The following is a 27,195-nucleotide window of genomic DNA, read 5'->3' on the forward strand; positions in this document are numbered from 1 at the left end:
TTATGTTCCCATTGGATTCAAATGATATACTATGCTCAAAACTAAATCAATGAATGATTATAAAGTTTTTAGTATTATTTCATAACCCTCAGGCAACTGGTACTTCATGCAGTGCATACTTGAAAAGGTACCTGATTAAAATATGTTGCTGATTCTGTTAAAAGGTTTAAAACTGTACTGAAATCAAACATCTCATAATATTAAATTCAGGGTCTGATTTGTGTATTTCTGTGCAGATACTAAAATTATTGTAACTTCTGCCTGTAATTTACCAGAGAGATTCTCCTCTATACTGGCACAAGGTTTTACTTGGAGCAAAACCTCCTACTTCTCATGCCTGCTTTGTCATCGAAGTGCAGAAATTCCACGTGCTGGCTCTTGCCACTGAAAAATCATGACTGTTACATGGTACATGCTTATAGGGAGAAAAGGAGGTAAAAATCAGATAAGGTTTTCATCTCCAAAAATTCAACAGTAACTTTAAACAACTTTTGGATTGGAAAGCATTGCTGTTATTTTCTGCAAAACCTGTATACCTTTGATATACTTCTGACAGTTTAACTGGTAAAATTCATGTTCAAATGCACATTTAATGGTTTGCTTTTTTTCTTACTCTGATGGAAATAGGTAGGATTTTCACAAGCCTGTAAAGAACTTTAGAAGCTCAGTCTTATTGATATTGAATGTGCATTCAAGTTGGGCAAGAAGCTTTCACAAACCTGACTGTTGTCTCAAAGCAGTAGGCCTCTTGAAACGTACATCTGTATTTGGAAAGGGCTGTCTGAAGATGGTGTTCAAAAGGATAGGTTTATGCAAATTAATTAGACAACAGCTTGTAGATCTGGAAACAATTTGTATTCTCTTCTGATTCTCTTCTGTGTTTACTTCTAGTGTAACTGATATCAATGCAGCAGGTAACGATGCTCTTGTGCTCAAAGGAAATACTTCATTGTCTGGTATCCAAGTCTAGTGATAGCAAACAGCTTCAGTTAGTTACTGAACTGGTGCTTATGTATGTACCTAATCACTGAATAAAACCAGAACAAATTATTTAGTCCAATGCTGTTAGGTAGGAGAAAGTTATTTGGGGCCTTCATCATAAACAGTGCATGTAAGAATCAGGGAAATGATGATTAAAGTGAAGAGAAACTTAACTTTCTGAAGTAAATTGATAGACTATGATAGGCATCAGATACACTGTGTACATTCCTTGAGACTGAGTGGTGTGTGTGCAGTAAGTCCAGTTTGTTTGGACAGGGGTTGACTACCTGAAGTAGCTACTTTGTGTGTGCACACATGTTGTGCAGCTCATGGTGGAAGTGTTGGGAGGTGCAGTTTGTGTACAGGAGCATTATGCACTTCAACAGTAAAGTCAAGACACCCAGAATTTAAGATCTGGAAATCTCAAATACAGATGGGCTTCTAATTGATTTGGACCTCATTGTAGGGCAGAAAAAGAGGACGTAGCTGGGAAAAATGGGTGTGTAACCAAGCAAATCTTCTAATAATTAAAGCATGATGGTTTTCTTTCTCCCAGCCTCACAGAGTGTAAAAGACATTGATGAGCTCTCCCCAGATTTATGACTTCTGCTATAGATAGGACCCTCTTGCCTCTGTAAGAAAGCCTAGAAATTTCTTCAGCCCAAAAAAGTTGAATTATGATTTTATGGTTCTGGCTTCCTGAAAGTAATTCAGTGTGATCAGGACAGTAGATTGGGCGTTATCTATGATATGAAAAGTTTTGATACTACGAGTTGTGCAATAGAACATATGAATATAGTTCCTACCTTAAAGAGTTTGTGCTCTGTGTATGTGACAGACACATGGTTTTATGCTTCACGATCCAAACGTCTTCCTCATAAATAATGACAGTTCATTTTCTCTTGAGTTTGCAAAGCACAGTTTGTGATTAGGGTCTTTAATGTATTGGTATCATGACAGTAGGTGGTACAAAACAGTAATGTCACAGGTGGGACGGTGGCAGTGACCCAGCAAAAGAAACAAGCACTTTGCGTGTTGATCTGTTTTGTGAAAGGGCAATATTTGGCCCTGTAAGTGCAGGGGAGATGGACTGTTCATGAAAAGGGCATAAAGAGCTAACCCATATGATCCTTTGTCAGGCTGATTAAATTTAGTGTCAAGCATTCATTCATATGAAAGATGAGAGACATCACTGTTTATCTAATAGAAAAAAGTATTTCTATTTTTCCTGAAGTCTTTTATATGTTAATAGAGGCAAACGTGAATATGATCACATAATTTAAATGTGTAAGTAAAAATATACATCTTTACTGGCAATGGTTTAAAAGTAAGATGTATATGTTTTATGCAAAATAATGCAATTTAATTGTTAATCATGCTGTTCAAGCCATAACTCCACAGAAAACAGTGCTTTTTAACAAATGGAATATACTGTTATTGTACCATTTATAACAAAAATGCTTAGACTATTTAGGGACTGATGCAAAGTATTTATTTGCATGCTTTAATAGATGCTCCTATTGTGATATTAATATACAAATGCAGAATTGAAATTCCAGGTGATTGTATTAGACCTAATTATAAGGTGTCAGACTCTGCTTTTTAATACTGGAACAAACCCTAGTGTTTAGAATAAAGGTTACAACAGATGTCATTTTGGAAATAAAGGAATATCATTACAAGAAAATGGAAGAATTTCTTTTGAAATAACTAAACTTCTCCTAAATATTAAAAGAATGAGAAGGGAAAAAGTTTACATGTCTTTCCCCTCACTCTTCCTACCCTACCGAATCTGGCTTGCTTAAAAGAACTGCTGGGAGTTCTATTTAATGTTATACTTTGCATGCATTTGTGATTTGAAATAAAAAAAAAAAAAAAAGTCAAATTTGAGAGAGACAGTTTGAATGGCATGCTGTCAGTTTGGCTCTCCGTGAATTGGCAGTGGTCTCATTTAGGACCTTCAAATCTGTGTCTGCCTGGACAGAATGAGAACATTTTGCATGTTCTTCAGAAGACAACCACTCCTTGCTGCCTCACAGTATTCAGTGGTGCATGACAGTTGCCCTTCATTGCTGTCTTCTTCGAACTTAACCTTTGACCGTCCACTTAGTTGCCGCGCAACGCTTGGAGCAGGCCAAGATGTTCATGGATGACGGGCATTGGCCTGCAACGTGCTTGTCATTATTTGACTGTCAAAAGTAACCTGCCATTGGGCTCCATCAAGGTTTGAAACCTATGTGCAGCAGTCCATATTACTTAACTTCCGAGACTGTCAACAGGATGATCAAATGTGCATAAAAAATGTGCGTTGAATATGTCTTTGATCATAATATAGGGAGATACTTTTTGTGTGTGCTAAATGTATTCATATGACTTTCACAGGGCCAAGAGGTTGATTCTGCTGCCATGGTAAAAAGTGAACTGTTGTCTCCTGTGGTCTAAGTTTCAAATAGCACGATTTAGATTTGAACAGCTCTGCCAGTTAAACTCTCAGCTTGTCTTGCGTATCCTATCAGCTTTTCAGCCAGCAGTGTAAGCAGCGAGGTACTCGACCAGTGGTGCCTGAGGTTAGCTGTCAAACTGGAATGTTATTTTGGATCTTGCTGTAATGTAATATTATAGAAGGAGGTCAGGCTGTGTGATTTGTAAAGCAGTTGTGCAAACTTAAAATGACTGAAATGTTTATTTCAGGTACTTTTTTTTTTTTTTCTTCTTGAAGGAGTTGAAGAGAAGGCAGAATTTGTCCTAGAAAAATGTAAAAAACCGAAGGCAATATAAAATGGTCATTTTTCTCTTGAGTACAGAATGCAGCACATAAAAGAGCATCAAAATCCAATATGAAGAGTCAGTAAGACTGAAATTCATTAAGTAATAAATGTTTAACATTGAAAATATTTCACAGGCAGACATCTTTGTATCTTCTGGTAATGCCAAAGACATTTGGAGTTGAATTTCATACTTAATTTAATGAATGGAAATTGTACCCCTGGGTTAATCGTGGTTATAAACTTGGTGTGTAGGTAAATCACTTATGCAATCTATCATATATTAACAAATACTTTGAATTGGTTCATGCTTGGAAGAATCATATCCCATCTTAGTGTAATATTTGCTATTCACTTGGGCAACAGCTGTCTGTAACAGCAATTTATTTTACTGGATTTCAAAATACCTCCATTCCTTTGCAGTTGAAACGGTGTATTAAAATGACATCAAAAAATATCAACTTAAAAAAACCCCAGAGATTCACTAGAGCTTGTTCATAATGACTTCTATCCAAAGTGGAAAAGTTACCTTTGCAAGTTACCTTGCAAACTGGCTGTAAAATTACTTCTCTTCCAGTTTCAAAACATCTTCATGCTAATATAGTAAAAACAATAGAGTCATAGTAGTGGTTATTGTTAGATTGCTTAGAAACAAATAGATTTTCAAAATATTTTTGCCCCCAGTGTATTTTCTAAACCAGATTTTATTTTTTTCTGAATACAGTGTCAATTGCAAGAGAGCTCAGTTCAGACGCACTTGTCTAAAATGCCACATTGTGTCATGGAGATCTTCTTTGCTCTTCTTGCTCTTAATCATAAATGCTGTTGCTGTTTATGAGTCTGGCTCTTTGACTTTAGTCTTTGCTAAAGCATTGACACGTGCCTGGTCTGAACTGGAGTATAAAATGCATGTGTTGGTGTGTTTGTGTGTGTATGTACTTGTGCAGGCCATAAATGTGCAAAGTTCTTTGGCAAATGAGGTGGTCTGTTATTAGGTGTTAAAACTGTGATCTTCTAAACACCTTAAGCTGGTCACAAAGTTATTAAGTTTTGATTTATGTTTCCCTTTTCTGGAGTGATGTATACCTACACAATATATTTTGGTGAAGGAGGACTGAATTTCGGAAGTGGGTATATGCAAATATGCAACCATTTAAGTGCTTTTTAAGTTTACAAATAAATAATGAGCATTTAAATAATGAGCCATTGTGTTTGTGGGTATGGTTTTTGAATTCAGAACTACTTTCTTGGCTTCCACAGTTGAAGGAAAAATTACCAAAATTAATAGAAAAACTGACCAGACTGTTTTGAAACTAAAGGAATGTTATTTTTCATTTTGTTTCTTTCTCTTACTGTACAAATCAAGGTTTAATTTCTACTGGGAGTTAATAATACTGTTTTGTAGTTGCGTTCCTGGGGGAAAAAAGTTTAGAATCGTCAAGTACAAATTTATTTTTTCTCTTAAACCCTGGAATACCTGCCTCTAACCAGAGGTAACTCTTTTTCCTATTTTGAAGTAGTATCTTACACTAACGTGCAGAAGAAACTGAGCATCATTATGCAGTTTATTGCAAGTGTCTTCATATCTTTATATTTTTCCAAATGGAAGTACTTTTGTGAATGCTGTCCCATCTGTGTAATAACTAATAGTTTGTGATGTTCTTGCTCTTGACCTGCAGATATTTTTAACTTATTTAAAGGATGTGAAGGAACCAGTTTATTAACATAAAATTCAATTAAAAGTAAGTTCTTATGTACAGATGGTTATGTATTAAAAATAGAAGATAGTGTCTTTTCCCATTGCCTTAAAAGAGAAAAGGAGTATTGCCATAAAGGCATTTTGCAACTTTCTTTAGGTATTAGAATTTGAAAGTGAAAACACAGTGAATAAAGATGACAGCAGTTAAGTGTCATTATTTTGTTTTGTGTTCTGAATTGAGAATATCCTGCCTGAAAGAAAAGCATTTTAATCAAACAAACTTCAGAGGTGGTTTTCAGGATGGCAGAAGATGTGCATGTGCTTTTTATTTCAACTTCCTAGTGTTCAAAAGCGATACTTGAGAGGTTAAGCATTCATGATTCTCTGTGGTGTTATAGGAAAAAAATAAATCCTATTACCCAAAATAAAGGAGAGGTAGATACCTTAAGTGAAGTGCTTTGTTGTCACCTGTACTCTCTGCAGTACAAATATCAACTTGTCACAAAGGTTGAGACCTTTGTAGTCCATTCTTTCAGGGTACAAATCTGTCTCTCTTCTGGCTTTAATGCAAGAACTGTGAAATATCTGTATTAGGTAAAATGGAGGTTAAGGCACCTTAAGGGCACTGAATTCTTATCTCTTTTTACTAGCAGTGGTGTCAACATGTACTAAAATGTGATGACCTACTCTCCTCTTTGATAAAAAGGAAAATGACCTGTCTACTGTGGATAGTGATAGAGTTGCCTGGGGCAGATTATATTGTCACCTTCTTTAGTATTGGTGTGTAGAAAAATAAAAAAGGCCAGGATAGTTCTGTTTACCGTAGAATTGTTTGACATTTCTAGCTACTGATAAAATATACTCAGGGGTAGAAAGAAGAAACTGGTTTACGCTACTAAACAAGGTTGTGAAGAAATGCAGAGATTCTTTATTGTGTGAGCCCTTGGTATCACAGGACATATCAAGAGATTCCTTCTGATCACTTCAGACACCACAGTTCAAGTTCTGCATTTAACCCAGCTTTCTGCTTGTCTGGGGCCTTTTGGTACACAAAAGGCTGATGTGTCATGAAATTGTGATGCACCTGTGTACTGTGCAACCTTGCAAGTTTTATCATGCTCTTAGTTAACACAAGTAACACTATTTCTTGTATTGTGGAAATAATTGGTGTTGTATTCAAGACCTTTTCTCTGTAGCATTCTGAAGCTTTTATAGCTTTGTAACAATTAATTTAGCAGTCACTACTATTGTTAGTCATTTGCTATAGCTTTGTAACAATTAATTTAGCAGTCACTATGTTACTCATTTACTGTAGCTGTGCATGATGAAATATATATAACTTGGAGAGTTGATTTAAATTGCAAGGCCAGAACATCTCAAACTGTTAAATGCACTTTGAGCTATTATTAATACCTCTTTGAAATTCTGTTAAGTAAAGGAAGGCATGTTTCATGCTAATCAGAAACTGAACTTGAAGGAAAGATTTCTGTTATGCTCTTTATCAATATTTAAGAATAGAGTGTGTTTAAGCATTTCTTCATGTTTTGCAAGATGGTGATGAAATGCAGAGGATGTTTCTTTTGTGAGTTCTTTGATAATAATCTTGTCTCTTATTTGCATAAATAAATAAAAAAAGTTTTGTTGTTAGAGCTGTGAGACTCCAGAGGCTGGGGAATTAACTTCCTATTGCCAAACTGATACCTTTTTTACATTTTATAAAAACTAAAGTCTATGCCCAAAATGTGCATTTTTGTGATGAGAGAAATCTTAAGTGAATTTCTGTGAGAGAAACTGAAAACATTTCTTTAAAAGGCATGGAAGCCTTTTTAAAAAAGTGTAAACTCCATTAACTTTGGTCTAGTTTTATCTGTTTGCAAATCAAACTCATTAAACTGTTTGTATCCTTCATAAAGAAGGTGGAAATCTGTTGGTATTGGGTTGATTTACAGTAGAATCAGGTGAAATTTAGAAAATCAGTGTTATCTAAGTCAGATCACTGAAGTGCATCTTATTAGATCCTGAAAATTCTGACATTGCATTCTTCTGAAGCCTAAATAATTTAGCTTTTGTTTTCTTTAATTGTTTAGAAATTTTTTCTAAGGCATGGAAAAGGGGGATATAGCTGTCAGACCATCTTGAAAAAGGACTTCAAGCAGAAAATTCTTTTCAACTTGTTGAAATGGTACTTATGCTAGGACACTTTAGCCTCAAAAGTCTAATTTCCTCAAAGCTGGGGATATGCCATGGTATCAAGTGGTATAAAGTTGACTTCTGCTTGAAGGAATTTTGATTATGATGAGCTGATGAATTAAATAAATGTTATTTTAAACTCTCGAAGGTATAGGAATATCTGTGGAAATGCCAATTTAATCCTTACATCTTTCAGTATGGTTATAAACTGATCAAATTTTAAAGGCAAGTACTATTTTTCACTTGGGCATCTGCTATTTCTTGTTCTATGAGAAGTAGTGAGCAAGGGTAATTAGTTGATATTGAGGAAAGAAATGGAAGATTTTTAAAGTGTGCAATGTTAGCATAGCTGCACATAATAAAAATGAAGAAAAAAAAATCCAAACAAATAGTTGGGGAGAATGTGACCTGCTCAAGCATAAGTACCTGGTGGGACTTGGCCTTTGAGTCCTTTAGAGAGGTACCTGGCTGAAAAAGTCTGGACTGTTTAGAATCTCTTATGCTCAGAAAATCTCCTTTGCATGTGGAATCCTCTCTGCTATTGTGACCCTGGGCCTAATCTCTGCTTTCTAATTTCGTTTTGGAATTCTTTGTTTGAGAATTCCAAATTTCATCTGTGTGTGCAAAATGGCAGAACTTTGCATGCATAATAAAAGCTCAATGACTTCTTGACAGTGCCAGTGGCATGATTAATTCCCATGCATAATATATTCAGTCATCCTGTGCATATGCAGTGACAATGTAAGCAAAGGGGAATGAAGGATCCCCATGGATGATGTCTGGGAGAGAGCTCTTGTCTTGCTGTCAGATATGTTTGTCTCTCCCCACGTCCCCACAGATTTCTTTCTCCTTGGGCTTTATGCCAATTGCAGCATCTTCCCCATCTGGTCGGGATCATGAAGCTGGACCACACCTCAACCTCCTTCATCTCTTGCTGGCAAGTTTGTGTGACTCTTAGTAAAGAGGCAGAAAATGCAAGGAATCTGGCATTTTCCTGAGGAGCCTTTACATAACAGTCCCTGGTGTTTGCCACATTGAGTCTTTTCATGTTAATAAAGTGGCATTGTTAACAGAAAATCATGCCTGGTGTTTGACTGCAGCAGTTTTGTATCAGATGACTTAGTGCCTCATATCCCAAATACTAGGCCTTTGTGTTCATTCTCAGGAATGATCCAAACTTCTCTTAGCTAACCTTACAGTGTTACTCAGTTGTGTTTGTAGCCATGCCACATAGGTTTTTTTGTGCTTCTCTCAATAATTTCTAGGCATTATTGCATGTACAGTAATAAAAATGTTAAAATATTAGAGGTAATTAAAACATTTTTAACTAAGATCACCAAAAGCTCACAAACTAGAAAATTACCTCAATCTCTTTTCTGACATGAACAGTTGCAGGCTCTAAACTGGGACCACGTGGTGCCTGTAAATGTTAACAAGAAGCCTTAGAGAACTTCTACTGACAAGCCAGTATAGCTTTATGACATTATGCTGGCAAAACTCTGTATGTCATATTTGTAGCTACATACATGGAAAGGTATAGTACATTTTGTTAGCTGTAGTTTTTAGGCAGGTATGGTGATTTGATGTCATACTGCACATATTTCTGTATCATAGTGAACAAAATATTTGTTGTATCTATCTCGTTAAATTAATAAATCAAGTTGGTTTTGCAGCTGTGTTTTAGTATCTGGATAAAATATAATCTGAGTTCTGGCTGGTTACCAGTGTTTATCAGTGATGAAAAATTACAGATTAGTCTGTGTTTCTATAATCAGAGCATTAACACAATGGATATATTGTTACAGTTGTCGTTTTAGTTCTGATTATTACTCAGTATGTCTATTGCAATTTTCTCATTTACAGCTGTTATTGAGCTCCATGTGTAATAGATGGAATTACTTTGTCTACCATTTATTTTATGAATAGCCTACAGAAACATTAGTATTAATAATATTATCCACTTAATGTACACAAGAGTTTATAATATGGATAGATGAATAATGTGTTGCACTATTTAAATTTTATTGGAATGAGATAAATAGATCTAGTGCATTTTTGTTGGTAAATGCAGTGTTAAGTCATTGGGGGGATTTAAAAAAAATCAATTCTGAGCAAAGTGATTGCAACTACTCTGTTGTCTAATATATGAGTAAAATAGATTAGACTTAAAACAGTTGTGATTGGGGTTTTTGGATTTGGTTTTTCTTTTTTTTTTTAAACAAGAGGAAAATATCTTGTTTAAAAGAGAGAATTGAGAGAGTAAGTTCTTCAAGTTCTTTCTTAAAGGGTTGTATTCTGCTAACAAAGGGCTCTGGGTGGGAAAACTAACAATTTGATTTCTTTACTCAGTAGCAGGAAAGTGTAAAAGAGACACATGTATTAAACAGAACTAAACTAAATTTGACAGTTTGATAAATATGGCATACAGCTTTGATTAAACAGGAAAAATAGCTGCCTGCATGGGAAGCAAAGTCAAGCCTTGTTCAATGTAGGCACTCACCTTCCTACCTGTTGGTGTACTTCATCTGCTCTTTAGGCTTAGCTCAACGTAGAAAGGCTTGGTTTTGTAAGCCTAGGAGGAAAATATTCCCCCCCAGTTTTGGGTAATTGTGATTGTATGAAAGAGGAACTCTTTTGCCTGTTTTGTCTGACTCAGTAGGGCTTCTAGAAGTTGACTCTTCGAGATACTGTTTTTGAAAAGGCCATTTTGTTACAAGTAATAAGGATGTGCTTTGGTCTCGTGAAAATGCATTGTAACAGATTCAGTACACAGACCAACCATAATTAATGAACACAAGTGAGGTTTTTTCCTAGTTATTTTTTTTCTGAATAAATAGGCACTTAAGCAAAATCTCCAGTAAATGTTATGTAGAAGTTAATGTTGTTTGAATCAGAGAAAATTAAGTTCAAGTTTCTGACAGCAGTATTTAGGTATGTAATGGAAGAACAGCCATTCTGATATTTTCCTTACTGTGTTAAGGCAAATTAGGTAGGTAAAGGTAATATTTATGAGACCAACTTGTAAGGTTGTAAAAGTTGGACAATGCTGAAGAAGTGTGTCCTAAAGGTTGTCTGACTTTGCCTAATGGTTCAGGGAGGTCTTATAAAGGTCACACCTACAGCTGTTGCCTGGCCTCAACTGGCACGGCTGCCTCAGCCCAATGGATTTTGGGGGAGTTCCCCCCACACCCCCAACCCGTACTTTATAGCAGACAAGCTGTGCTACGCAGCCCAGTGAGTCTTTGTTGCTGAAGCTGCACAATTCATCTATTGTTTAACTCCAGAGATCTCAGAAGAGATTTTTGACATATTCAATCTTGAATTTTAGTGGATTGTTTAATTATAGTTTGAATTCTGTGGTAAGTGGTTTAACTGAGTGCATACAGAAAACTTGTCTGTACATTTAAGTACATCTAAGGAGTTCTTCTACAAAACAAAATACCTACCCACTCTTTCTGCCATAAGAGATATGTCCCCATAACTGTGTGTCCATAAATTTCTTAACGTTACCATTACTTTGTCATTTAAACTCTCTCCATCCTGAGCTACATTGTAGTGTAGGGATTCATGAGCAGTGACCTACCAGCGTTTCAGCACCACCAGAGGACTGCAGAGCTGTCTGGTATTTTAACTCTAGTCTCCAGTACCTGGGTGTTTCAGAGAAGAGTAAAATGCATGCATCACATACATATGCTTTTCTTTACAACTGGCCAGTTGTAAATACTATAATTTTCTTCCTTAAGAGAACGTGTTACCAGTTATTTTTTTTATTGGGGCCATCTAGTCTATTGCAATGTAAAGTTAATTTATTCCCAGCTTTTATGTGATTATTTTCTCAAAAATGCAGAGCTTTTTAGAAGTTCTGTAACATATCACAAATGAAGAGTGGCACAAAATTGATATTTTAGCAGAATAATCTTCCATGTTTTCTCTGGTTACTCTATCAGTCCTTTTCACAGAATTTTTTCTTTTTGCTTACTACAGAAAAATTACATCAAATGCAGGATAACAGAACACTGTCAAACTAAGAAGGTTTTATATGGACAGCATTAGACAGGAGCAGAAAGATCCAGTGCACTAATAGGCACACTCACATGAGCTACCTAGTCCATTGACAGTTTTTTCCTTTGTTCTCCCTCTCGACCCACTTTCTGCCAGTGATTTGTGACATATTTTGTAAGAGATCAAATAAGCCCTTGACACCTGATTGCAATGTAGTGCTTGTTTACAGTTGCATTTTTGAAGGACCTCTAGACAAGATGGAAGGTTTAACTTAAAGTAATTAAATTTGCATCTGCTCTATGACAGGAATTTTCTTATGTATTCATCCTGTTGAGCAACTTTTACTGTAATTGGCCATGAAGTACCAAAAGAAGGATGCAGGTAGACAAAATCATTGTTGCCTACTACTGTAGTCTGTCATGGTATTTCTAAAGGACTGGCTTGTACGTGCCTTGTGCCAGGTCCTTTGAAATACAGTAATGCCTACTTTTATTTGGAAGGGGAAGGGAGAGATTTCCAAAGCATTGGCCCTTTCTCTGGGTCCTTTCACACTGCTTGAGTGAGGCTAGACGTGTAAATTGCCTGTACTTCCATTAATTTCTTTCAAAATTATTTTTGTTTTCTTGACCATTAGTTATCGTGTGTTTTGCAAGTTACCTGCCCTTTTTTTGGCATGTCCATCTTTATCCTTGGGCAAATTCCTGAGCTGTTTGATAGTTCTATACCTGGGCACTGAACCTACTTTCTTTCATCATCTTGATTATCTTGATCATTAAAGGTGTATCTGTTGAGGGGGGATTAACTGTGATGAAGTGGTTGGCATTTTCTCACCTTGATTGGTTCCAAATTTAGCCAGATGTTGTAATTTCTATTTATATCTGCAGATGTCATTATTTTACCACAGACTGTTTTTGTTTATATGCTTGATTAAGGGCAAAATGAATATTTGATTGAATGAGAGCTTCTTGCTGGTTTTTAAGTCTTGAAACAACCTTGGAGGAAGATGGAGGACTGGAGAAATAAGCCTGATTGATTTGATCATATTTATATGAGAGCTTCTTGCTGGTTTTTAAGTCTTGAAACAACCTTGGAGGAAGATGGAGGACTGGAGAAATAAGCCTGATTGATTTGATCATATTCAAAGAAAAATTACAGAATTAGCACTGGAAATGAGGTAAAAGGTTCTTCTGACTCCACATCTGTTCTAACAGAATATCCTACTGGTTAGTGCATTAAATGTTTAATTGTCTTTTCAGAGATTTCAGTAGAAGATCTGTAGTGTGTAGTTGGCTTACTAGCTGACCAGTAGATTAAAAAAAGTCCTAAAGTTTCTCACAATGGTTCTTAGAGTCCCTAGGTGAGATATGAATCTCTGTTGTTCTACTTACAATGCATGTGGGCTTTCCCAGTTGTGTAAAATGCTGATGTGATTAAATGTGGCACAGAATTTTTGTTCATGTTGCATAACCCAAAATTTCTGAGGGTTTTTTTTTCCCCTCCTTGTTATCACTTAGCTACTTAGTTCAGATGAATAAGCACGAGATTGCTGTTAGTTGGCAGAACTCTTGGGCAGTTTTTAAATTCACTTCATTCTGAAACCATGTAAACATGACTTATGCTCAGTAGAATATTTTTTTAGCAAACATTTCATGTGGGGAAGTACTATTTTTTGTGTATCCAGTTCATCACCACTCTGTTAGTAGCCTGGTTGTTGTCAGCAGGCTTTTCTTAACATGGAAATTTGAAGTGACTTACCTATTCTGCAGACAGCACTTATAACTATCATTGACTTACCAAGTTTTTGGGTTAGTTTTCTGGTTGGTTGGTTGGTTTTGTTTTTTTACTGAATTGCTGTCTAGTAATGTGTGATTTCCAGTATCTTTGTGTTCCCTACCAGTATGAGAATGTTTTTTAATGTGCTAATGGTCAGTGTTAATTCTTGTAAGTCAGAAGGCAACAAGACACTAAGTAGACTGAAGATAAGTAAGGTTCTTTTTTTTTTTAAATTCTTTTAAATGTGGACCCTGATATGAAAGACAAATTAAGATGAGCTTGAGAAATAGCATTTTCTATTCACATTTTAAACCCTAAAGAACTACTTTATAGTTGCTTTGAATTTACCATGATTAATTCATAACTATTCTTTGTGGTATATTATGGCCAAATGCAGCTGCTATGACATAGAATAATGTACACTTGATATTGTTGAGATTCCTCCTGTCAGTGAGATTTGAAGTAACATGCCATGATATTCACCTAATACCATTTGAAGTGGTTTTATGAGGACCGAGAATTATTTGCATCTTGCATGACCTGTCCTTATTGCTATTTTTGAGTACAGTGTAGGTTAGAAGAAGTAGTTATTTTCAGCCTACTGACTACAAGCGAGATTAATAGCTTTTGAAAGGGCTGTAATGAAAGGCTGACCCAACTGGCTTTTGTATTATACCTTGTTTATCCTTCTCTCATCCCTAACACCTTTGGGCTACAACAAAATGTAATTTATGTTAGCAGTGCTTCATAGAAGGTGAAAGGTCATATTTTTAATGAGAGTGGCCCTGATTGGGATTCAGGTTTTAAAAAGTTGTCTGGTAGAGGACAGTCAACAAAGTCCATGTAAACAGGGGGTAGGAAAGCATTATTTGAGAGGAAATAAGACCACTTTCTTTTATTTGAAATTCAGTTTGCAGAAGTTAAATAGCTGGGAAAAGGGATTTAATAAATTACCAGCATTGTGATGGTCAAGTCTAAGAAACCATTATAATTTTGGTGGGATGCTGGGGTTTTTGTAGTGAGAAAAATATTTGGCAGGTTTTTATTTCCTTTTTCTTATTTTGGTGCTGTTTGCTAAAAACAGATCTATATTTATATATCTACCTTATCTTTGACTTGAGCAGGACAGAAATGAAATGACCACCTGTGCTTATTCAAGGGAGAAATATGCTTCTCAGTGCAGCTCAACTTGTCTGTATTTGTGAAGGTTAACTATAATACTCAATTGGGTTTGAGTTTTCCCTTTAGAATGAAAAGTTGCATTATGTTCATGAGATTGAGCAATGGTGTCTATTAGTGAATAGACCACTATTTAGTAAAGCTGAGCTTTCAAAAGTGATATGCTTTAAAAATGATCCTGCTGGATTTTTGTTGAATGATGTTAATATTAAAATTCACTGTGTTGCTTACATAACCAATTTTATGAAACATGCACCTCCTCATAGAAGCCAAAGTTTTTTGAAGCAGGTTATAACTTCAAGAGAATTCTAGTCAAAAGAAGTTTAGCAGGTACAGATTTCAGGGTGTAAGAGAGGAAGGTAAAATTCTCAATTCAGAGTAGTCAAAAGCTGATTTGAAAGAAGTTCCTGGATTTGGGTTTTTAGCATTCAAACACATACCCTGTGGGACTGATGCTTGCCATGAAAGCTCACTCGTGTCTTTCAGTTATGTACACTGTTTGCAAGTGACAAATTGTTATATTTGAGAAAGGAATGGGAAACACATCTGAGATTTTGAATTTTGTTACTGTTTGTGGAAACAACTTTTAACGTGGGTTTAGTTCAAAGTTTACATAGGGAAGAATGGCGGAGTGGGTCCCTTCAGTTCTTTACAGCCAAATTACCTTTCCTGGAGATACAGATTCTCAAAATCTGAGTTTTTATGTGTTGTTTTTAACCATGTAGAAAATTCTGTGCTAGAATTGTGAGCTTTCCCACAGGACAGCATGGTAAACACGGGCTGTGTGATGGTAACCAGTGTGTGCAAAACTATAAGGCACACAGGATTCACCTTGTGTGGGATCTCAAAATGAAAGTTTAGGAGGGCAGCAGCAAAAGAGCTGAAAGACTTTGGAGAGGTGTTGTGTTGATGTCAGAAGCTTTTTTCCCTGATTTTGCACTATTTTCTGTATATCATGCTGCATCATAATTAAGTGTTGGATCATGCCCCTGTATTCATGAACTTTTTATTCCACAGTGATACGTGAAGCAATATATTGAGGCCCTGTTCTAGCAGTTTGAACACTGGATTTCTTCTCCTCAACACTCCCCACTCCTGACTTTTACCTGAGCCCAGCCTTGCTGTGCTGTGCTCCTGCAATGCCACTCCATCCTGCTCTCTCCCTTCCTCCCTACCACAGCACTCCCCCGTGCCTTTGGGCTCCTGCTGTCTGTTGGCAAGGAATAGAATCAGACATTGCTTTAAAGCAACATAATGTTGCGATTCCCCTTCTTTTCATCCATGTCAATAGGTCTTGAACTATTAATGCAAATCTTCAAAATGATTCTTTTAAATTTACACTTGTTTTACATTATTTTATAATTAAGTTTTAGTGTTTAAAGAGAAGAAAGGAATAGAAGTTTTTCAAGTGATTAAATATTAATTTTATTCACATTTAACCCTAATTTACATTAAGGATGTTAACTGAAAGGCAGATCTTTTGAATTTAACGTTTTCATTTCCTTCTAGCCTCATTGATGAACAGTTAGATGTTGTCATATGTTCATAAAGTGTGATGGTCCACTGGGATAGAAGGAATAATTGTGCTGTCTTACACTTTCTAGGGTGGTATGTTTGTGATGCTTAGTGTTTCCTAACAAAATAAAACAAACAAACAAACAAAAATAAAATTAAAAAATCTTTTGTCTAAACTAAAACTGAGATTTGAAACAAACCCGTTTCAAACTATTAGAGAGACTGTCCTTCTCATACAGCTAATTATTTTTCTTTTATTTCAACAGTAATGTACTCCTTAAAAATTCATGGTAATCTTATATTTCAGGTATCTTCTTTGTTCTTCTGAATGAGGCTTTTGTAAACTCTCCCTCCCTAGGTGCTTGTGCTTATGTCTTAAAAGATTGAACCACCAGACCAGCCTTAAACACCTTGAAAATCCTGTACTGATGTTCTGCATGCAGCTGAAATGCAGCTATACCTTATGAAATACTGTGCTTCATTTTATACATTTCATATCCAGATTTCTGTTTTGTACAAACACTGATTGATTTGAAGTGACCTGTTTAATCCCAGGCAAGCCTTTTGAGGACTCTCATGATTTTTCATGTCTGTCTTAGCAGGACTTCAGTGTTTCAGAAAACTGATTTGTAAGGTATTTTATTGGAAGCTGTATCAAGGGGTAAAATTGATGATAAAATCTTGTATTACATATGTGATACATCTGTTATATGCAGGACTATGAATTTAAGTAAATATAAAAAAAAATTATGATGCGTGCAGCTACAACTAGGTGTAAAACTGACTGCTGATGCTTATTTTGATTTCCTTTCAGAGAATTATGTTAACCAAAATGCACTCGGTGTCTTTCTGTTAAGATCTATAGTTCTTACCTGGGAGTTCAGGAAATGTAAAATTTGTTTCTGTGATTTAAATTGCTTACAGAACCCTGGGTAAAACTACAGTCTTGGTGTTGCATAAACTGCTGTAGCTTCTTCCATGCATTCAGTGTTTAGACTCTCACAAGTAAAATGCTGCAAATGATACAGGCCTTTGTGCAGTGTTTAATAAATTATGGAACTTTGAAGAATCTTTGAGAAGTAGGGCCTGCATGTGATTGAGCAGTAGACATGAATAAGTGTTATCCTCAAGTGTATCTAGCAGACAGTAATAGATGCTTGAACAGACAATATGAGCACTGAGTGAATGATGGTAATAACATTAAATATTTACATACAGCAAAAGCATCTTGACAGCAGAAAAGAGACTGTCTCTGCAGTAAGGTGGATAAACCCCAGTGTGATACAGTATACCTTTCTATAGGACAACTTTCTGTTAATAACTAGCAGTGTTTCTCTGTAGTACACATGGTATAATAATCTACTGTCATACAAGACAGTTTTCAAGACTTCATTGGGATAATCTCCGGGTGTTGATATCACTCCATACCTACTATAATGTAAAAACAATTACAAAGGTCAGGAATAAGAATTAATAACTGGATAATACTTAAATGCTTAATATTAACCAAAGTAGATTTTGGCCTGTTACTAGAAGTCCAGAATCACTCTGCTTTGCTTTGCCTCAGTTTTTCATTGGATTTTCTAGCATAGGAACTGTCTGGAGAACTGTGTCCAAAAGAAAGTTGTACTGTGGCTATGCCTGAAAGAGCTGATGAAAACAAGAAGCCCTCCTGCCCTCTCCACTGCTGAGCAGTTTCATAGGAGTAAATCCATTTTATTGATTCCAGAGTCCTTGAAGTGCAGGATACTTGTTTATGTGCCCTTGTTTTGGTTTTTGAGGGAACCTGCAAATTTTGATTGTAGAACAGTTGGTAGTGCTTGCGCTGCACTTGTTCAAATAGGTCATGCTTGACTTTCCACATAATTTTAAAAGGAAATTACTTTATCAGAAGCGTAGGATAACAACTTAATTTTTATGCTGAGGAGCAGATGAATTTTGTTATAAATTTTTATCCTTTTTAATGCATTCCAAATAGCTTTCAGTTATAGGAAAGAAATAAAGGTGACAGTAAATTGAATTTTTTTTAAAATACTCTACAAAGCTTGTATTACTATGATGAACCTGTTTGCATTTGATGATCTGTCATGTCACGTAATTAAAACAAATTAGTATTGAAAATGAAGTAAAACTGAGTACTATCAAGCCAATTTTTTGTATATTCATTTTCCTGTAACAGCTAAAGAGAACATAGACCACAATTTTAGAAATCGTTGCTTTAAATCGATACTTCATTGGAAGTAGATACTAGAAACTTTGTTTTACTTTGATGCTTAACAGTTTTTTTAGAGGTGGCTTTGACCTGGGTAGCTGCTCACCATCATTTGAGAATATGAATAATTATGAATGTGGGATATCTAAGGCGTATGACCAGTTGAGCTTTGGTCAGTGAAGCATTTCTTGAGATATAAGGGCAAATACATTTTTGCAGCTTTTAAGGAAAGAATCTTAATGCTGTGGAGGAAAGGGCTGGTATATTGCAGATTAAAATGTTATATTCCTACAAATATGTGAATGATATGTTTTGCAAACGGAACGTGACAGAAATTTACTGTGATGTGTTCTCTTCTTGGATGAATTTTACTTTGAGGGAAGAAGTTTTGCAGGTGATAGCTGTTCTGAGAAGCATTCCTCTGTGGCTGGAAAGCTGATGTGGTCTACAGAGCTAGAATGTTGATAACTTGATGCTAGTGCATGTGAGCTGAGACATTTTGATTGGGGACTGCACTGAAGGTAAACCCAAGTGGGCTTTTTCCACTGTCTAAAACTTGACCCATATTCCTTGTTTGCTTCTCAGATGTCAAGAATTGGAATTTATGTAGCATTTAAATTTAAGATTGCATCTGGAATCTAGTACAGTAGCATGCCCCTGACTGTCAGAGGACTGTGCATCTCAGGATCCTTAAGGAAAAGTACCTGTTTTGGAGTAGATGATCTACATGTATTTTTCAAGGCAGCTAGTAGTTTGGGACCTTTTGGATTAAAACTTCTAATATACTGATCAGGAGTTACTCTAGTTTAAATCATCTTTCTTTCTAACAGAGCTTCTGGTGGATAAAGTGAAGTCTTATTGTAAAAGCAATAAAATATGACAGGTTTTCAAAAGCTTGGACAATAGTAATTCAGTGATCATAAAACTTTGGATTTTTTTGTTCATTGTTATGGTAAGCAGGGGGTTACAGTTGGTTTTTGCTAATAATGCTGCCTTCTTTCTCTTGTGGACTCTACAATTCCTTACGTGTTTCACCATTTTTCATGAGTTTCATCAGCACACCTTTCCTCCAGTCTGCTCATTTGAGCTTTCCAAGGTGTCACAGCAGTGAAAGTACTCCATAAAGTACAAGTACTTTCTTTGAAGCTGGAAAAGTAATTTGAGAAGTCATGAGTAGAATCCTATATGACATGTAAGGAACAAGATTATCTTACTTTTTTATCTTGCTTTTTTTATCTGCTGTTTAAAGTAGGGACAATATTAATTCTTGTGGCAGCAGTTTAGGTCCTAAGGCAAGGTATGGATTAAAACACTTAAAGTACATTTACAGTAAAGGTTTCCAAACTTAGTTACAGTGTGCTGCCCACTCTCTGAGTGAAGCCTTTACCAGTTGGATTTCTAAGGGTTTTTTAGTCCCCCTCTTCATTCTTCCCCTTCACACTCCTTGTGGCTTCAGAATTTGGAGAAATTATTTTTATACTAATCTTTAAGCATCTTTCTTTAAATTTTGTGATAGAGGTTATAGTTCAATCAGAACAGGCATATTTAGTGTGCTCCTGTAGCAATAAGTGCCTGTTAGGGATTTTATTTTTTTTTTCCCAGATTTTTTTTGCTTGTTCTGTAGTATGCAGTTCAAAAAGTACCCTAAAATGTATTATTTTTTTTTAGCTTAATGAAGCTAAGCACATGAAATTTAGAGTCATGAGGCACTTGAAGTGGAAGCTTAATGCCAGTAATAGGAAGAAGCTTTGTTGAGGGTGGTTTTCTACTGAAATTACTGCTATAAAGTATTAATATGTTGCTATTCATTTCGTGATGATAGATGTGGGGTTCAGATGCAGAATTTTAAATTTATTCATCTGTATGTAAAGTGTCCATAAATAAATGGTGTGTGCTAAATGTCTAGTGAACATAAAGACTTTTTCTTGACTTGTCCTGTAAAAATGTTGTGAAATAAAAATGCGGAGACTCGTGGCAGGGATTGTATTAGCACCATCTTTTGCACTCTGTGCTTTTAACTTGATCTAAATATGCAAATTTTTTTATTGGTAGATAATTGTGCTTGTATCTTATGCATGCATTAATTTGTATTCATTAAAAAATAATATTTCAACCTCTTCACGGCTTTTCATGAGCTAGATTGCACTGCAAAGTTTAGTTTGTTTGCATGGACTTAAATGTTGAACTGCAGTACTGATCAGCAGAGGGGAAACAGAATAATGGAGATGTGGAATGGCTGTAAACTCCATTGTAGTGATAATAAGTATGGTGGCAGAAGTATAGGAAGTGTCAACATGTAAACAAGGAATGGAAGAATGTGCCAAGTTTGCAGCCTCTAGAACACTTTATTAAGCTGTGAAAGCACTCCAGATAAAAATAATAATAATAAAGTCCATTCAAAACTAAAGCTGTACCAGGCTGATAGGAAAATACAAAGATGTTTAATCAGCTGTGTGGTAACACTCAAAATTGAATCCACGAAATGACCCAATTAAGGGGGAAGGAGAGAAATTTAAAATATTAAGTTGATGAAATATTTTCCTAAAATCAATTTCATAAACTGTCCAAGCTATCCGAAGCTTCCAGTGCATGGTATAGGCTTTAAAATATGCTGGTTTTGTCCTTCCCTGCAAGGCTTTTCCCTGGTTTAGGACTGTAAGAGTAGGCTGTAAGAAAACTGTACGTGACACTTTATCAGCTGTTTAAGTTCGTGCGGGTTTAGTTTTAAAGCAAGAGGAGGAGTCTGTCTCACCGTGACCTCGCTCTGTCTCTCTGCTCTTGGCCAGGAGTGAGGCTTCTCCTCCGTGCTGTGCGGACTCTGCACTCGAGCTGAATTAGCTTTTGAACTTTTCCTGTGCTATAAATCTTGGGAGACAATAAAGTGCCGGTCACTAGGTGGCACTGGAACATCGCTGTATGCCAGGTACAGTACGGCTCCTCATCTGCGTGTTGGAGCTGCCTGGGTTTGAGTGTCAGGGAAATTGTTTTATTGTTAAAGGGCATAGTGTAATATATTCATCTCCATCCAAGGCAGCCATTTAATGCCCTGAAACATGCCCTCTCACAGCTCTGGCCTGTTGACTATGCTTATTTGGTGTAATAATTAGCAGAATTTCTCACTAACAGCGGTACTTACTAACACCTCACATTTTCTTCTGTGTTTTTGTACGTGATGGATTGTGCATTCTATGAATAAAGTTAAGCGGGTCACAGCCTAAGCCCTGTACAACACAGCTATTTTCTGCACAATAGTTCTGAATAGATATATATTAACTCCTTTTTAATCCCCGTGGTGTGTAATGCAAACAAATTTGAGTCTTTTTGTAACAAGCTATTGAAAACTTGTAAGCACAGAACAGTTAACTTGTCGAGTTAAAGAACAAAAAAAAAAAAAAAGAAATGGAACCAGGAACTACAGAAATCAGAGTGCAGTGTCTTTTACTAATGGGTTTCTTTAGGAGCCTGTGCTAGTGCTCCATGAAACTTGGCACAGACCTCTGTACTTTGTTCTAGAGCAGCAGTTCTTCATATGCACGTTAAAGGTGATCATTCTGCTGTCATGATGTTCAAACAGTTACTGTACTTGGTATGAAAATACAAATGAGAAGTCTGAGTTAAACAGTACGTGGGGTTTTTTGTACTTTCCTAGCTGGAAAAGTTTATATTGAAAAATTGTTCTGCTAGAAATAAAAACAAAAGGTCTTTGAATAAATGCTGTGAGTAGACATCCTTTTCATGGTTCTTTCCAAATGCAGAAGCTGATAGAGTTAAGGGTTCCCAAAATTATTAGGTAACCATGGTCTTTTTTTCAGTTTAACTCCTAGGTAAAAATCTGATGGAATTCTTATATAATAAATTAGTTCAACTAATAGTAGTTTGATGCATTTGTCATATGGAAGTTCAGCACTGCATGGAGACCATCAAACCTTTTTCACTTCTAGTTTAGATGGGAAATGCAGGATAAGTAGTGCTAAATGTGGGTCATAAGCTCCTGCAGTTGTCTGTTACTTAATTTTAAAATCCTCCCTTTGAATATTTTTATAAATCCTACATTGTTCATTCTTTTTTTCATTCAGCCCTTCTTGAATTCTAGTTACTGCTGAAGCACTTCCATTGTAGAAAGGGAAGTAATACAGCGTGTTAAGCCAGCAAATAAGAACAAAGGTGGCTCTGGCAGCTTTCTCTTAATGTCAGTTCCTTGCCCTCAGCCTCCCTTATTAATGCATGTGAGCTGCTGTCACTCAGATGGTTCTAACACAGACATGCATACTACATGTCAAAAAGGATGGCCTAGATTTTTAAATTTCAGGTTGAGAGTACCTCAACATGTGAAACCACTGTATCAGGTTATAAAATGGTTGACTCCTGTCCGTGTGGACATTCTGAAGGAAAGAAATTTATTTATTCTTGTCTTTGACATATGCTCTAAGGAAACAAGAGACTTTAGAGTTTTAAGATGTCTGCAATATTTTAATTTGGATGGACACTTTCCTGTGTGCCTTTAATTTTATGAGAGTTCAGAACAATCCTCTTTGTCAAGTTGTACTTCCATATTAAGATTATTTTTTGTGTGTGTATATCTCTTTTCGTAGAGGAGTTTTACCTCTCCTCACCATCCCTGTCCTAATTTACATTATTGTACTAATTTACAGTGGGCTTTTTGACGACTTCTTTATATAACATATACAAATACTTACTTAAAAATGCAGAGATTATTTGGCACTTTATTGGTTCATTTCATGGATTCAATTTTGAGTGTTACCATGCAGCTGATTAAACATGTCTCTATTTTCCTATCAGCCTGGTACAGCTTTAGTATCTGGTGTGGGTCAGTATGGCTGCCTCTCTTCTTCCTTTGTTTAGGCAAGGGATCCTAACCGTTCTTCAGTGAGTCAGCACTGATTGTTTGTTTATTAAATTTGGTAGAAGCAACATGCAGTAGTAGAAGTGTAGGATATTTCAGCAGAAGGCAGCAAGTAGGGCAAAGGAGAGTTGTGTTGAAATCTGGAACGTGCCAGCCTCTGTCTTTTTTACCTTCAGAAATCCAGCCTGTATTTGAGAATAGCATAGAGAAGGGAAGAGATGATGTTTAAAAAGACTTGTCACTACTGAACTTCACATTCTCAAAATACAAACAGAGGTAGCAACAGGACTGTCTAGAATCTTAGACCAGTTAAGAAGACAAGTGTATGGGAAGAAAGAACAGGCAAAAGTTTTTTCCCTGAACAAATGTTCAGGCAAGACTTAAGAAATAATTTTTGTGCTTGTCCATTTTAGTTGAGTAGTGCTGCTCTGCAAAATTACACCTGATCATTGCAAGTGAGGGAAAGTTAACGAGAGATAAGGTGTGTATGTGCAAATAATAGAAATGAAAACTGGAAATTAAGTATTAGCCTTTCCAAGAGTCAGAATTGCTTTATTAAAACAGCATTATTTGAAAATGTAGGAGTTCTTAAGTTTGCTCAGTAAATGTATTCTTAAGCAAAATGTTGATTTGCATTATTAAATTCGCCTGGATTTGGCACAAAGGAAGTGGCTTAACAGATCTACTTCTTCCACAGCAGATCATTGCTTGATTGTATTTTAGTATTCCCTAACACTATTTACATTATGCAAAGCCAGTTTAAAAATAAGATGTGAATGAAAGACAATGAGTAGTCTTTCTTTTAGCTGTAGTTCTTTAACTTTATGATAGTACTGCGAGTGTTCCAAGCACTGTGAAATACAGATCCCAACAAACTTCTAAGTTTTTTTGAATTGTGAGGCAGAAGAGAATATCTAACACCAGCTTTAGGACTTCAGTAAAATATATTCTTAGTGAAGTAGACCAGGGTCTCCTGATTCACTGACCACTGGTGACTGGCAAAGTGATGAATCAAAACCAAACTGAGGAATGAGATACATCAAACTTTCAGTCAGTGAGGCTCTGCTGCCTCATGTTTGTTTGGTTAGGGTGTATGTGCAGAACTTCTTAAGGAAATATGGATGATTCATCTTAGTCTGCTGGTCTGAACAGTTTGGGAACCACTGAACTATAATGTATCATTTAGAAAAACTTCTGAGCTTGATATAGGAAAGAATTCCCAGGGGGAAGAATTCATCTTGCACAGCGGTATCTCCTCCAATGCTTAATTACCCTTTCTTTTAAATTGTGCTTATTGTTTCTGGTCTGAACTTGTCCAACGTTTCAGACCCTGAATTTTGCAGTTCATTGGCTGCCAACTTAACATTTAAATGTTCCCCATGTGGCTTATTTTGGAGACTGTGAATAAAACAAAGCCTTCAAGCTAAATAAAATTAAACAAGTTTGAATTGTTCACTATGAGGTGTTTCTTTAAATTATTTTTGTTACAGAAAAAACCTCTATTTTTTCAGCAGCCCAAAGAGCAATATCCTTCTTGAACTGATATGCGAAAATGCAATAGTATTTCATTAGTAGTTGTTGTATTATGAAGTTGAGGCAACAACTGTAGTTTATGGATTTTCTAAGTGAGTGTTACCAGCATTTGACCGGTGGTGTAGTGTATGCAAAATTAGGAAATTAGTATGTTGTAAACACAAAGCAGTGTCTATACATTTATTACACAGGTCACTCTTACAAATCATAGAATCATAAAATAAGAGCTTGGAAAGGGACTTCAAGGATTATCTGGTCCAAATGTTGCAATATGTACTTTTCCTCTCTGAACAGTCTTGTACAAATATTGATATGTTAAATTTATGTACATACTGTGATCTCTGATGTTTATGTCCTTGAAAATAGTTTGTAAAAAGTGATTCAGCTGTATTAACCCTGTATCCCCATGTTCCTTCAAAAATGGCATCTCAATGGTTGTACTTTTTTGGAAAGACATTGACAATTTGTATGACACTGCATTCATTGTAACTGTGATAACACACTGGTGATGGTTACCTGTAAATTGTTCTGGGGAGAGGAGGAAGAATTGCACAGAACTCCTGCTCAAAGGCTCCTCTAGTGTGAGAAATGTTTGAAGGAAAATTTGAGTTTATCATGTCCTTGCAAATGTCCTTGCACAATGATTGAAGAGCAGAGGCAAGAAGTATGGTACTGTTCTGCAGCCAAACCCCGGGGGACTCACATACTCCTTCTTTCTGTGCACTGTGCTGAAGTGATTTTGTTAATTTTGGCATATACTCTCAAGAATTATCTTGTAAATACCTCCTTTAAAATACCTCGGCTGTGTATCTGGTGAAATGTGACTAACAGAAAACTGTTCCTGGAATACATTTCCTTTTATCTGTAAGGCTTGCAACCATCTTCCTGTCTTTCCATTCTGGAGTGAAGAATACAGTTATGTATTCTGTAAATATGTAATTATGATGTCTTGGAAGGCTCTAAAGGTCTTCAGGTTTCGCCAAGTTTGTAGGTGCTTTTAGACTTTTATAGTGCTTATTGTGCTAATAAAATCTCTGGAAAATAATTTGGTTCTGTAAAAAATATCAAGAGTCAACAATTTTGTAATGGCCTAGAAAGATGCTCAAATACTGTGTAATGGGCATGACAGTTACAGTATGTGAAATTTAATGCTCTAGCTCCTTATTGATCTTCCTTGTAGCCCATTGCTTGGCACATGCATTTGCACTTAACACCTGCTCTTTCTACATTAACACTGTTTTCAGCAGTGTTATCAAGGGGACTTCAGAAGTTGCATTTGATGCTAAATTTAAGTATTTAAGGAAATATCTGTATTTTTTCAAGTATCCATTTTCTTTTCACTTTCCTTTTATCTGCTTTTTCTTTTGGGTGATATTTTAACACTTAAAGGGGTTTTTTCCTCTTTTTTTTAAGTATTCTTATTACACAGTGGTTGCTTCTACCATTATCTGTTAATATATAGAGAGAGACCAGAAATTCTACAAGGCTTGTTATTTTCTGGAAATGAGGAAAAGCTGTATGAAAATTAATTGTATCTTTGATCTTGCTGGTGGTATTGAAAAAGTGTATTAGTGTGACCTGCCTGTGTTTGTGTTTGAAAGCTCTTTGTCCCTCTTTATCTACAGAAGTTAAAAGCCTGTTGCAAAGGTTCTGAATCTGCATTTTAAGCTGCATCAGCCCTTGGGTTTCATTCTGGAGGTCCTTGGTCCATTCTGTGGTTGTTGGTCAGTGTGTTTGCTCTTACATTAATTAGATATTGGACCCCGGTGAAATTTGTACAATTCCACATTGCAGATGTGCAATACTTTCCAAAACAACGTGGTGATTCTTAATGTTTCTTTCTGTTTCCTTGGGTTATTCAAGGAGAAAAAGCACCATGTCAGTATTATTTTCCATTCCTAAGCACAGTGTGCATCTCCTAAGGCTACACAGCTCTACTGCTCTGCATCCTGGTCAGGGACTTTCATAGAAGTTAAGCAGCATCAGTATCTTCATGTCATTAGAACCTCAGAGGTCTACAGACAGCAACACCAACTGTATCCTTGTTTCAATATTAACTCTTGTTATAATTTAGATTTTTATTTTATCTGCTTTTATTCTTTATTGAGTCTTTTCTCTGTCAAAGATTGGTGCTTAGTATTTCACAGCTGATCAAAACCACTTGGTTTCTTGGCGACTGGATGTGTATTTTTGCTACATGATGCAGAATCAGTTATTGGTGACAGTCACCAAGGTTTCTGTCTGCTGATTCTTTGGAATTGAGCTGCTTAAGAACTGCTCAAGTGAGAAATTTAGTTTCTCAGCAGCTATTGACTGTTTTTAAGAAACTTTGCAAAAAATGGCATGCAGAAATGCCCCAGTGTCTTTATCTATTCACTGTGAATCACAACTATGTTGCACTAGTTCTAACTGTTTTCTTAAGTACATGTATGATTTTGTGTCTGTATGTATAAGAAGAAACAAAGTCTGAATGTTCTTTCTT

The 27,195-nt window shown here is 36.0% G+C and overlaps 1 protein-coding gene across 5 annotated transcripts in view; it reads left to right on the forward strand.

Annotated features, from left to right (window-relative positions):
- Nucleotides 1–27,195, forward strand: part of FTO (FTO alpha-ketoglutarate dependent dioxygenase) — a 231,419-nt gene that overhangs the window by 6,841 nt on the left and 197,383 nt on the right. The window contains exons 1-2 of one of the 5 annotated variants that reach the window (XM_032701075.1): nt 20,536–20,543; nt 20,581–20,584. The exons of the other annotated variants lie outside the window; for them this stretch is intronic. Coding sequence (XP_032556966.1) covers nt 20,536–20,543; nt 20,581–20,584 — 12 coding nt within the window. Of the gene's footprint in view, nt 1–20,535; nt 20,544–20,580; nt 20,585–27,195 lie in introns of those variants that run through there. 5 annotated transcript variants of the gene reach the window in all.

The sequence above is a fragment of the Chiroxiphia lanceolata genome, chromosome 13 (genome assembly GCF_009829145.1).
Source record: "Chiroxiphia lanceolata isolate bChiLan1 chromosome 13, bChiLan1.pri, whole genome shotgun sequence".
NCBI lineage: Eukaryota > Metazoa > Chordata > Aves > Passeriformes > Pipridae > Chiroxiphia > Chiroxiphia lanceolata.